At 52.6% G+C, this 13,440-nt stretch overlaps 1 protein-coding gene across 6 annotated transcripts in view; it reads left to right on the forward strand.

Annotated features, from left to right (window-relative positions):
* TRIOBP (TRIO and F-actin binding protein) overlaps positions 1-13,440 on the forward strand; it is a 77,131-nt gene that overhangs the window by 19,574 nt on the left and 44,117 nt on the right. For all 6 annotated transcript variants that reach the window (XM_004063440.5, XM_055374593.2, XM_055374594.2 and 3 more), the window contains one exon: positions 6,702-9,516. In XM_004063440.5, the coding sequence (XP_004063488.4) occupies positions 6,702-9,516 (2,815 nt within the window). The remainder of the gene's footprint in view (positions 1-6,701; positions 9,517-13,440) is intronic.

Here is a 13,440-nt window from a genome sequence, read left to right on the forward strand (position 1 = left end):
ATTACAGGAGTGAGCCACTATGCCTGGCCTTAGCCAGGGAGTTTGGACTTCTTCTCTAAATAGTAGGGAGCCACCGAAGGTTTTTGAGGAGGAAAGTCATGTAATTAAACCTGTGCCTCAGGAAGTTCCCTAGATCAAAGATGCAAAGGATGAATTGGAGCAGGGAGGGGTTGAAGGATGAGAAACCAGTTAAGAGACTGTTGCAGGCACTGTAGCAATAACTGGTTCAGGCATGAATCACTGGCGGATGCAAAATCCCTAGGGTGATAATTTGTCAGCAAACAGGATAGTCATGGTTTCAAAGTATTGTGTCCAGAATTGGTGGGTTCTCGGTCTCACTGACTTCAAGAATGAAGCGGCAGACCCTCGCGATATTACAGTTCTTAAAGGCGGCGTGTCTGGAGTTTGTTCCTTCTGATGTTCGGATGTGTTTGGAGTTTCTTCCTTCTGATGTCTGGATGTGTTTGGAGTTTCTTCCTTCTGGCGGGTTCGTGGTCGCGCTGGCTCAGGAGTGAAGCTGCAGACCTTCGCAGTGAGTGTAACAGCTCTTAAGGAGACGCGTCCGCAGTTGTTCTTTCCTCCCGGTGGGTTCATGGTCTCCATTGCTTCAGGAGTGAAGCGGCAGACCTTCGTGGTGAGTGTTACAGCTCATAAAGGCAGTGTGGACCCAAAGAGTGAGCAGCAGCAAGATTTATTGCAAAGAGCGAAAGAACAAAGCTTCCACAGCATGGAAGAAGACCCAGAGCGGGTTGCGCGGCTGGCTGGGGCAGCCTGCTTTTATTCTCTTGTCTGGCCCCACCCACATACTGCTGATTGGTCCATTTTACAGAGAGCCGAGTGGTCTGTTTTGACAGGGCGCTGATTGGTGCATTTACAATCCCTGAGCTTGACACAAAGGTTCTCCACATCCCCACTAGATTAGCTAGATACAGTGTCCACACAAAGGTTCTCCAAGTCCCAGAGTAGCTAGATACAGAGTGTGGATTGGTTCATTCACAAACCCTGAGCTAGACACAGGGTGCTGATTGGTGTGTTTACAAACCTTGAGCTAGAGACAGAGTGCTGATTGGTGTATTTACAATCCCTTAGCTAGACATAAAGGTTCTCCAAGTTCCCACTGCACTCAGGAGCCCAGCTGGCTTCACCCAGTGGATCTCGCTCTGGGGCTGCAGGTGGAGCTGCCTGCCAGTCCCATGCCATGTGCCCACACTCCTCAGCCCTTGGGTGGTTGATGGGACTGGGCGCTGTGGAGCAGGGGCGGTGCTCCTCGGGGAGGCTCGGGCTGCACAGGAGCCCACGGAGGCGGGGGGAGGCTCAGGCATGGCAGGCTGCAGGTCCCGAGCCCTGCCCGGCGGGAAGGCAGCTAAGGCCCGGCGAGAAATCCAGCGCAGCGCCGGTGGGCGGGCACTGCCGGGGGACCCAGCACACCCTCCACAGCCGCTGGCCCAGGTGCTAAGCCCCTCATTGCCTGAGCCGGCAGGGCCAGCCGGCCGCTCCGAGTGCTGGGCCCACCAAGCCCACGCCCACCCGGAACTCCAGCTGGCCCACAAGCGCCATGCGCAGCCCCGGTTCCTGCTCGCGCCTCTCCCTCCACACCTCCCTGCAAGCTGAGGGAGCCAGCTCCGGCCTTGGCCAGCCCAGGAAGGGGCTCCCACAGTGCAGCGGCGGGCTGAAGGGCTCCTCAAGTGCCGCCAAAGTGGGAGCCCGGGCAGAGGAGGCGCCGAGAGCAAGCGAGGGCTGTGAGGGCTGCCAGCATGCTGTCACCTCTCAGTATCACCCCTCAGATTCTGCATCGATTACTGAGAGAAAGGCACCCTTAGGCTGGGGAGAGCGGGAAGATACCACCTTCACCAAGCGGCTGCTCAGCATCCCCAGAGTGGGGCAAACCAACATAATATGCCCCCTGATATGATGCATGGGGTCGGGGGAGGGGATGCTGGGGTGGGCACAGAATCCCTTCCCTTCTAAATCGTCCTGCTGAAAATGCATTGCCTACACCTAACCCCAGTGAAACATCAGACAAACCCGAAATGAAAGACATTCTGCAAAATGACTGGGCTCCTCATAGGACAAAAAGCGGCTAGGGGACTCTTCTTGATTAAAAGAGACTAACAGGATGAGGACGTGGAATGCCATGTGTGAGCCCATTGGGATCTGGGACAGGAGGACACAGAGCTGTGACAGGCATTACTGGGACAACTGGGGCTTGCTTTTTTTTTTTTTTTTTTTTTTTGAGATGGAGTCTTGCTCTGTCCCCCAGGCTGGAGTGCAGTGGCGCGATCTCAGCTCATTGCAACCTCCACCTCCTGGGTTCAAGTGATTCTCCTGCCTCAGCCTCCTGAGTAGCTGGGACTACAGGTGCCTGCCACCACGCCCAGCTGACTTTTTGTATTTTTAGTAGAGACAGGGTTTCACCATGTTGAGCCTGATGGGATCCGGGACACGCCTATAGTCCCAGTTACTCGGGATGCTGAGGCAGGAGGATCGCTTGAACTTGGGAGGTGGAGGTTGCAGTGAGCTGAGATCGCCCCCACTGCACTCCGGCCTGGGCAACAGAATAAGACTCCATCTCGAATAAATAAATAAGAGCCATGGTTGTGGGGTGAGGAGGGGACAGAGAAGGAGAGAGGTTTAGGAGGCAGACTTGATGGTACTTTGGACAGGAGGATACACAGTCACAGCTCCTGGCCTGGGTGTCTGGGTAGATGGTGTGCCCTTTGCTGAGAGCAGGTGGCTGGGGAGTGGATGGGCCCAGCGCTGGCTGTGCTGTGTGGGATTTGCGAGCCCCGAGGAAGAGGTTTTGAGGCTTCAGATGCTCAGGGAAGCAGGGGATGGAGATGTAGCATCTTCAACTGAGGGGCAATGTTCACTCAGGCACTCAGCAGACGTTTACTTACTGCCCACAAGTCAATCATGGCTGAATAGATGAGGCAGCAATGAGAACAGCAGCAGCATTACAGCAGTGACCTGTTTTTTTGATGTTCCAGGCCTTGTGCTAAATAAATGTCTTGCACAGAATCACTCTGGGCTCCCCGATCCCTCACTCCTGGTCTGCCTCCTTCCTCACCGGCCACTCCACCTCGCTCTCCTTTGCTGAGGCCGCCTCCTCTCCTTCACTTTTAAATATCTGATGCCCCAGATCCCAGTCCTGGGCCCCTTCTGTCTTCTCCCTGCACACTTAGCTGCTTGGCTTTTGGTACTGTCTGGGAAAAACCACGACTCTGGAGTCCACATCTCTGGCCTTGATTTCTCCCCTGAACCTGCCAATTTATACAACCCAGCCCTCCACTGCGTTAATCACACCTCAGGCCCCACACTGCACTCACTGTTTCATTCATTCCCTGCCCCCCCCCCTTTTTTTTTTTTTTTTTGAGACGGAGTTTCACTCTTGTTGCCCAGGCTGGAGTACAATGGCGCAGTCTCGGCTCACCGCAACCTCCACCTCCCAGGTTGAAGCCATTCTCCTGCCTCAGGCTCCCAAGTAGCTGGGATTACAGGCATGCACCACCACGCCCGGCTAATTTTGTATTTTTAGTAGAGACGGGGTTTCTCCATGTTGGTCAGGCTGGTCTGGAACTCCCGACCTCAGGTGATCTGCTGATCCGCCTGCCTCGGCTTCCCAAAGTGCTGGGATTCCAGGCGTGAGTGACTGTGCCCGGCCCACTGCTACGATACTATTAACTCAGCTACAGACTTGCTGGGATTCACCAGTTTTTCTACTAATATCCTTTTTCTGTTCCTGGATCCATTCCAGGATCCCACATTGCCCTTAGTCCGTCTCCTCATCTCCTCCGTCTCCTCCAATCTGTGACAGGTTTCCCATCTCTTCCAGTTTCCCCTGAAGGCTGGGGGCACAGCGATCTGCTCACCTTTGACTTTAAAAAAAGTCTCCCTGGATGAACGATGACATTGGCCCCAGAGTGCCCAGGCTTGGGGGCTACTGCAGCCATCCAGGAGAGAAATAGTGGTGGCCTGGAGTAGGAAGTGGGTGTAGATGAGAGAAAAAGGTGAATATGGAATGTATTTATTTTATTTTTCGTAGAAATGGGGGCTCACTATGTTGCCCAGGCTGGTCTCCAACTCCTGGGCTCAAGCAATCCTCCTGCCTCAGCCTCCCGAAATGTTGGAATTATAGTTGTGAGCCACTACCAGGCAGGAAACGTATTTTAGAATGCCATGGGACATCAGCCACCAGCAAATTTTTTTGTTTTTTGTTTTCTGAGACAGAGTCTCGCTCTGTCACCCAGGCTGGAGTGCAGTGGCCAGATCTCAGCTCACTGCAACCTCCACCTCCCAGGTTCAAGCAATTCTCCAGCCTCAGCCTCCCGAGTAGCTGGGGTTACAGGCATGCACTACTGCATCCGGCTAATATTTTTTTTTTTTTTTTTGAGATGGAGTCTCACTCTGTCGCCCAGGCTGGAGTGCAGTGGCCAGATCTCAGCTCACTGCAAGCTCTGTCCCCCAGGTTCACGCCATTCTCCTGACTTAGCCTCCCAAGTAGCTGGGACTACAGGTGCCCGCCACCAAGCCCGGCTAATTTTTTTTTTTTTTCGTATTTTTAGTAGAGATGGGGTTTCACCATGTTAGCAGGGCTGGTATCGATCTCCTGACCTTGCGATCCGCCCGCCTCGGCCTCCCAAAATGCTGGGATTACAGGCATGAGCCACTGCTCCCGGCCGCATCCAGCTAATTTTTGTATTTTTAGTAGAGACCAGTTTCACCATGTTGGCCAGGCTGGTCTCGAACTCCTGACCTCAGATGATCCACCCGCCTTGGCCTCCCAAAGTGTTAGCATTACAGGCGTGAGCCACCGTGCCTGGCAACCTCGCAAATTTTGAATTCTCTGCTAGGTGCTGGGAACTCAGACTTTCACCAACACCAGCCCAGAGAGGCTGGACGAGGCAGTGGCTGCAAAGGGAGAGGACAGGGGATCTTAAGAAGGCATGAAGAGAGGGGATCTGCATGAAGGCGACTGTGGCTACTTTTTTGTTTCATTTCTTGTTTTAAGACAATGTCTTGCTCTGTTGCCCATGCTGGAGGGCAATGGCACAATCTTGGCTCACTGCAACCTCCACCTCCTAGGCTCAGGCAATCCTCCGGCCTCAGCCTCCTAGGTAGCTGGGACTACAGGCATGCACCACCAGGCCCTGCTAAGTTTTAAAAAACTTGTAGTAGAGACAGTGTCTCGCCATGTTGCCTAGGCTGGTCTGGAACTCCTGAGCTCAAGTGATCCTCCCACCTTGGCCTCTCAAAGTGCTGGGATTACAGGTGTAAGCCACCACACCCACAGCTGTGGCTCCTTTGAGATGAGGCCATGATACCCTTTACTCTTCACCTAAAGCAGTAGCCAAGGGACATGTACATAGGGGTGCTCAACACCTGCTTGGTGACTGAGGGATTGAGTGGGGTGGAGGGTGACACACCAAGGTCATGGCAACTCTGTCATGAGGCTAGGAGTTGCAAAGAGGGTCACTACTGAGGACAGTTACATTAATCCTTTAGGCCAGTGCTTCTGAAACTATAAGGTGTACAAATCACCAGACAGTTTTGTTAAATGCAGATCCAGAAGCAGTGCATCTGGGCTGGGACCTGAGATTCTGCATTTCTGGCAAACTCCCAGCTACCAGTTTATAAAAGGTTGTCCATCCCTGCACCTTTCCCATCCTCATGGCAGCCCTGGGAGAAGCCTCAGGGTAGGAACATTTGGATACAAAAAACAGGGGCTTTCTAGAGCTGTTGCACATGAAACAGGCTCATTAGAACCTGTCTCTACTAAAAACACAAAAATGAGCTGGGCATGGTGGTGCATGCCTGTAATCCCAGCTACTTGGGAGGCTGAGGCAGGAGAATCATTTGAACCCAGGAGGCTTAGGTTGCAGTGAGCCAAGATCGCGTCATTGCACTCTAGCCTGGGTGACAGAACGAGACTCTGTCTCAAAAAAAAAAAAAAAAAAAAAAAAGGGCCGGGCACGGTGGCTCACGCCTGTAATCCCAGCACTTTGGGAGGCCGAGGTGAGTGGATCACCTGAGGTCAGGAGTTCGAGACCAGCCTGGCCAACATGGTGAAACCCCGTCTTTACTAAAAATACAAAAATTAGCCGGGCATGGTGGCGCATGCCTGTAATCCCAGCTACTCGGGAGGCTGAGGCAGGAGAATGGCTTGAACCTGGGAGGCGGAGGTTGCCATGAGCCGAGATCACGCCACTGCACTCCAGCCTGGGCGACAGAGTGAGACTCTGACTCAAAAACAAAACAAAACAAGAAATGGGGGGAATTCCTTGGATTCTGACTGAAGGAAATAGAACTGGGAAGGGCAGACTGTCAGGTGGCTGCTGTTGGGCCCACCTCTCCCTCCCTGGGGTCACACAGGCTATTGTCAACACTTCTCTCCACAAATTTGCTTCTTCTCTGTCTTGTCCGTGGATCCCCAGACCCTGTGGCCTTCCAGTTGTTGAACCCATCTCTTGAGTGAGTCAGGGTCTCAATTTCAAATTCTTGACCTCAGCTTGAGAGAGGCATCCAAGCCCTTGTCTAATCAGCCTTGGTCAGAGAGGTGGAGTCACTTGGTACAGACAGTGAGACCTGTAAGAGGAGGGTGTGGGGTTTGCCCTAATCACTGGTCCTAAGGGACAAAGAAAAGTAGAATATGAGAGCTGCCTGGACCTCTCCCCTTACCTTGAGCCCTTCTCTTCTCTCTCCAGACACTGGTGGTGGGGGCCGGAGCGCAGGACAGCACTGGGCAAGGCTCCGGGGAGAAAGCGGGTTGTCCCTGGAGCGGCACCGGTCAACACTGACCCAGGCTTCCTCCATGACACCACACAGCGGACCTCGAAGCACCATGTCTCAGGCTTCCCCTCCCCAAAGGGACACTGCTCAGGCTGCCTCTACACGTGAAACCCCCAGAGCCTCCTTTCCCCATCGAATCACCCAAAGGGACACCTCCAGGGCCTCATCCACCCAACAGGAAACCTCCAGGGCCTCATCCACCCAAGAGGACACCCCCAGGGCCTCATCTACACAGTGGAACACCCCCAGAGCTTCCTCTCCCTCACGAAGCACCCAACTGGATAACCCCAGAACCTCTTCTACCCAGCAGGACAACCCCCAAACTTCTTTTCCTACTTGTACTCCCCAGCGGGGAAACCCCAGGACACCCTGTGTCCAGCAGGACGATCCCAGAGCCTCCTCTCCCAACAGAACCACTCAACGAGAGAATTCCAGAACATCCTGTGCCCAGCGGGACAATCCCAAAGCCTCCAGAACCTCCTCTCCCAATAGAGCCACACGAGACAACCCCAGAACATCCTGTGCCCAGCGGGACAATCGCAGAGCCTCCTCTCCCATCAGAGCTACCCAACAGGACAACTCCAGAATGTCCTGTGCCCAGCGGGACAGTCCCAGAGCCTCCTCTCCCAATAGAGCCACCCAACGAGAGAACCCCAGAACATCCTGTGCCCAGCAGGACAATCCCAGAGCCTCCTCTCCCAACAGAACCACCCAACGAGACAGCCCCAGAACATCCTGTGCCCGACGGGACAATCCCAGAGCCTCCTCTCCTAACAGAACCACCCAACAAGAGAACCCCAGAACATCCTGTGCCCAACGGGACAATCCCAGAGCCTCCTCTCCCAGCAGAACCACCCAACAAGAGAACCCCAGAACATCCTGTGCCCGACGGGACGATCCCAGAGCCTCCTCTCCCAACAGAACCACCCAACAAGAGAACCCCAGAACATCCTGTGCCCGACGGGACAATCCCAGAGCCTCCTCTCCCAACAGAACCATCCAGCGAGACAACCCCAGAACATCCTGTGCCCAGTGGGACAATCCCAGAGCCTCCTCTCCTAACAGAACCATCCAACAAGAGAACCTCAGAACATCCTGTACCCGACGGGACAATCCCAGGACCTCCTCTCCCAATAGAGCCACACGAGACAACCCCAGAACATCCTGTGCCCAGCGGGACAATCTCAAAGCCTCCTCTCCCATCAGAGCCACCCAACAGGACAACCCCAGAACTTGTATTCAACAGAACATCCCCAGATCATCTTCTACCCAACAAGACAACCCTAAAACCTCTTGTACCAAACGAGATAACCTCAGACCCACTTGTACACAGCGGGACCGCACACAGTCCTTTTCCTTTCAACGAGACAACCCTGGAACCTCCTCATCTCAATGCTGCACCCAAAAGGAGAATCTGAGACCATCATCTCCCCACCGCTCCACTCAATGGAACAATCCCAGGAATTCATCTCCCCATCGTACCAACAAAGACATCCCCTGGGCCTCGTTTCCCCTCCGGCCAACTCAGAGTGATGGTCCCCGAACCTCTTCCCCATCTCGCTCCAAGCAAAGCGAGGTTCCCTGGGCATCCATCGCCCTCCGGCCAACCCAAGGTGACAGGCCTCAGACATCCTCTCCCAGCAGGCCAGCCCAGCATGACCCACCCCAGTCCTCCTTTGGCCCCACCCAGTACAACTTGCCATCCCGGGCCACCTCTTCCTCCCATAACCCAGGCCACCAGAGCACCTCCCGAACTTCCTCACCTTTGTACCCCACTGCCTATGGGGCTCCCCTGACCTCTCCTGAGCCCTCCCAGCCTCCATGTGCTGTGTGCATTGGGCACCGGGATGCCCCTCGAGCCTCTTCGCCCCCTCGCTATTTGCAGCATGACCCCTTCCCCTTCTTCCCAGAGCCCCACGCCCCTGAGAGTGAACCGCCCCACCACGAGCCTCCCTATATACCACCTGCTGTGTGCATTGGACACCGAGATGCCCCCCGGGCGTCCTCGCCCCCCCGCCACACCCAATTTGACCCCTTCCCCTTCCTCCCAGACACATCAGATGCCGAGCATCAGTGTCAGTCCCCCCAACACGAGCCCCTTCAGCTCCCTGCACCTGTGTGTATTGGGTACCGAGATGCACCCCGGGCCTCCTCCCCACCACGCCAGGCCCCAGAGCCTTCCCTCTTATTCCAGGACCTCCCCAGGGCCAGCACAGAGAGCCTTGTCCCTTCCATGGACTCTCTGCACGAGTGCCCCCACATCCCCACCCCTGTGTGCATTGGGCACCGGGATGCACCCTCCTTCTCATCCCCACCACGCCAGGCTCCTGAGCCATCCCTCTTCTTCCAGGATCCCCCTGGAACTAGTATGGAGAGCCTGGCCCCCTCCACTGACTCTCTGCATGGCTCCCCAGTGCTGATCCCCCAAGTGTGCATCGGGCACCGGGATGCACCCCGAGCCTCCTCCCCACCCCGCCACCCACCCAGTGACCTAGCGTTCCTGGCACCCTCACCTTCACCGGGCAGCTCTGGGGGCTCCCGCGGCTCAGCGCCTCCCGGGGAGACCAGGCACAACTTGGAGCGGGAGGAGTACACTGTGCTGGCCGACCTGCCCCCACCCAGGAGGCTGGCCCAGAGACAGCCAGGGCCCCAGGCGCAGTGCAGCAGCGGGGGCCGCACCCGCAGCCCTGGCCGCGCAGAGGTGGAGCGCCTCTTCGGGCAAGAGCGCAGGTGAGCCCGGGGGTGGGGTCAGCCAGGTGGGCTGGGGAGGAGGCTCGGCAGCAGGACAGGTGAAGGGTTAGGGTGCCAAAAGAAAGTGTTCAAATCCCCCTGGCTTGCCATTTACCGGCTGTGTGACCTTGGGCAAATCGCTCCATTTCTCTGTTTCTGCATATTAGGAGTTTTCTGTTTTGTGTGTGTGTGTGGTTAAGTGATGTCATGCACAGCCCAGTGGTTAACAGCAAAGACTGCAGTCAGGAGGGCTGAGTCCAAATCCTGGGTCACAGCCACATGTCAACTCGTATGACCTGACATAGTGAGTTAATCTACCTGAGCCTCAGTTTCCTCATCTCTAATGGAGGGGAACATGAGCACATTCATTCAAATGAGGGTGAACTTGACATAGTGAGTTAACCTACCTGAGCCTCAGTTTCCTCATCTGTAATGGAGGGGAACATGAGCACATTCATTCAAATAAGGGTGAACTGTCTTTTTCTTTTTTCTTTTTTGTTTTTTTTTTTTGAGGCGGAGTTTTGCTCTTGTTGCCCAGGCTGGAGCGCAATGGTGCAATCTCGGCTCACTGCAACCTCACCTCCTGGATTCAAGCGATTCTCCTGCCGCAGCCTCCTGAGTAGCTGGGATTACAGGCACGTGACACCACACCCAGCTAATTTTTTTGTATTTTTAGTAGAGACGGGGTTTCGCCATATTGGCCAGGCTGGTCTCGAACTCCTGACCTCAAGTGATCCACCCTCCTCGGCCTTGCAAAGTGCTAGGATTACAGGAGTGAGCCACCGTGCCCGGCCAAAATGAGAGTGAACTCTCAAACCCTTTGATCCAGACTCATGGGTTTTTTTTTTTTTTTTCTTCCGTGCATGAGGGAGAAGAAGAAAGTACCCATGATTTTTTCCTGCCTTGGCAAAGAAAACTCATGGGTCCCTATGCATTTCAGAAAACAGTTATGTCAATTTAAAATGTATGGCCGGGGCCGGGCACGGTGGCTCATGCCTGTAATCCCAGCACTTGGGGAGGCCGAGGCGGGAGGATCACAAGGTCAGGAGATCTACAGCAGCCTGGCTAACATGGTGAAACCCCGTCTCTACCAAAAATACAAAAAATTAGCTGGGCATGGTGGCGGGCGCCTGTAGTCCCAGCAACTCGGGAGGCTGAGGCAGGAGAATTGCTTGAACCCGGGAGGCGGAGCTTGCAGTGAGCCGAGATCGTACCACTGCACTCCAACCTGGGTGACACAGCGAGACTCTGTCTAAAAATAAAAATAAAATAAAAATGTATGGCCAGAGCTACCTATTTTAAGAAAGAAAGCTCACAGAATTATGGATTTTTAACAGTCAAACATCCTGGGACACCTGAAGTCCAGGTGTCTTTTGAGTCTCCTTGGTCAGCAGCACTGGCCCCAGGGAAGGGGAGCATTTCCTCCTGATCTGGCTGAGGTTTCTCTCCCCAGAAGTTCCAGCCCTCGAGTTTTCAAGAATCAGAGCTAGAATTCCATTAGTTAGGGTCAAGAGAACAACAGCAACAAAAAGCAGTCTGGAAGTCTCAAAACTTTCCGTGTATATAATTCAACGAATTTTTAGTATATTTACCAAGTTGTCCAACCACTGCCACAATCTAACTTTAGAACATTTTCATCACCCTAAAGGGTATGGAATATTTTGTATCTAAAATTCCTCTTTGCTGCTCCTTGGGAAAGTTTTCTCCTGGATTTGAATCTTCATGAGAAACCTTATCAGTCTTGGCTGGGTGCAGTGGCTCCCTCCTGTAATCCCAGCACTGGAGCTTGCAGTGAGCCGAGATCATGCCACTGCACTCCAGCCTGGGTGACAGAGCGAGACTCCGTCTCAAAAAAAAAAAAAAAAAAAAATTAGCCAGGCGTAGTGGCACACGCCTGTAGTCCCAGCTACTCAGGAGGCTGAGGCAGCAGTATCGCCTGAATTTGGGAGGTGGAGTTTGAAGTGAGCTGAGATTGCGTCATTGCACTCCAGCCTGGGCAACAAGAGTGAAACTCCATCTCAAAAAAAGAAAAAAAAAGAAACTTTATCTCTTGTTCTTCAAATTTCCTTTTCCAGTAAGCTTGATCATTTAATATCCAGATGACAACCGTGTGGTCTCCAGCATTAGTGTAATTCTTTCTTTGGCCTTAAAAACAAAAACCCAGAGCAGTTTTAGGTTTACAGCAAAACTGAGCAGAAAGTGCAGAGTTCCATGCACAGCCTCTCCCACTACCAATATCCTGTACTAGACAGGTATGCTTGTTTCCAGCTCCTGGCCTCAAGGGATCCTCCTTTCTTGGCTTCTCAAAGTGCTGGTGAGCCACTGTACTGGGCAGTAGGGTCATACATTTGTTACAATCCATGAACCCACACTATGAAATCACCCAAAGTTTAGGGTTCACTCTTGGTGATGTACAGCCTATAGGCTTGAATGAATGTATGACAAGTATCCACCATTGTAACATCATGGAGTAGTTTCACCCTGAAAGTCTTCAGTGTCTTTAACTTTTTTTTGTTTGTTTGGAGACGGAGTCTCTCTCTGTCGCCCAGGCTGGAGTGCAGTAGTGCAATCTTGGCTCACTGCAACCTCTGCCTTCTGGGTTCAAGCAGTTCTCTTGCCTCAGCCTCCCGAGTAGCTGGGACTACAGGAGCACGCCGCCACATCCAGCTAATTTTTTTGTATTTTTAGTAGCGACAGGGTTTCACCCTGTTGCCCAGGCTGGTCTTGAACTCCTGAGCTCAGGCAATCTGCCCACCTCGGCCTCCCAAAGTGCTGGGATTACAGGCGTGAGCCACCGTGCCTGGCCTGACCTTTTTTTTTTGAAACAGGGTCTTGCTTTGTCACCCAGCAGGAGTGCAGTGGCGTGATCATGGTTCACTGCGGCCTCAAACTGCCAGGCTCAAGTGATTCTCTCACCTCAGCCTCCTCAGTAGCTGGGACTACAGGCGTGTACCACTATGCCCAGCTAATTTTTCTATTTTTTGTAGAGATGGAGTCTCACTTTGTTGCCCAGACTGGTCTCAAACTCCTGGCCTCAAGCAATGCTCCCACCTTGGCCTCCCAAAGTGTCTTTGACCTTTTTATGATTACTATTTCTGGTCTAATGTCAATTTTCCTAACTTTGTCTTAACTAATAACTCAGCAGGGACATTAAGGTTTTTAAGCCAAAGTTAATTAATTTTCTTTCCTTTTTTCCAGGATAATTTCAGAGAGATAAGGTGTTTATATTAATAATAGAAATGAGAAATATGTTTACACTTTTATTAACCATTTGTTTTTACACGATCACTCCTATACATTTAATTCTACTCTCTTTGAAATAGCTTATTTACCTTTTAGGGAAGTTTTCATAATTTTACTGAATAATTAAAATTTTTCCTCTTATCTGGCACCTTTTCCAAGTAGAAAACCATTCATCCTCTGAATATGGAAAATTTTAAAACTATGCAGTGTGTGTGTAAGGGACAGACTGGAGCTTATGAGCGGGTGGCTGTAGGAGTGTGCTTTTATTTTCTCCTATTTCCTCATCGATATGTATTTATTGAGCATCTACTGTGTCCAAGCATTGTCCCGAGTCTGGAAAATTTTTCTTAAAGGGTTGTCACATCAAAGCATTGGGAGTTTTGGCTTGATCTTAATTTTTTTTTCCTTAGATGCCTTTGGCATCTCTTAGAGTCACGTAGCATCCTGTGGTCACTTGAATTCAAAACCCAGCCTTCACTGGATTTGCTAGACTTGATGGCTTTGCTCCTTTAATTCTCTCTGGAGGTCGAAGAGCCCATCTAAGCTTCCGAAGGAAACATGTTTCCTTTGTCATGCTTGGTGCGGCCACATCAACCCTCGGGAACAGGTGGCCCCGAGGAGACGCTGTTGCTTCAGCATCGGAGAAGCCGGGTCTCTGTTGGGGTTTCAGAATCTTCTTGA

Source organism: Gorilla gorilla, chromosome 23, assembly GCF_029281585.2.
Source record: "Gorilla gorilla gorilla isolate KB3781 chromosome 23, NHGRI_mGorGor1-v2.1_pri, whole genome shotgun sequence".
Classification (NCBI taxonomy): Eukaryota; Metazoa; Chordata; class Mammalia; order Primates; family Hominidae; genus Gorilla; species Gorilla gorilla.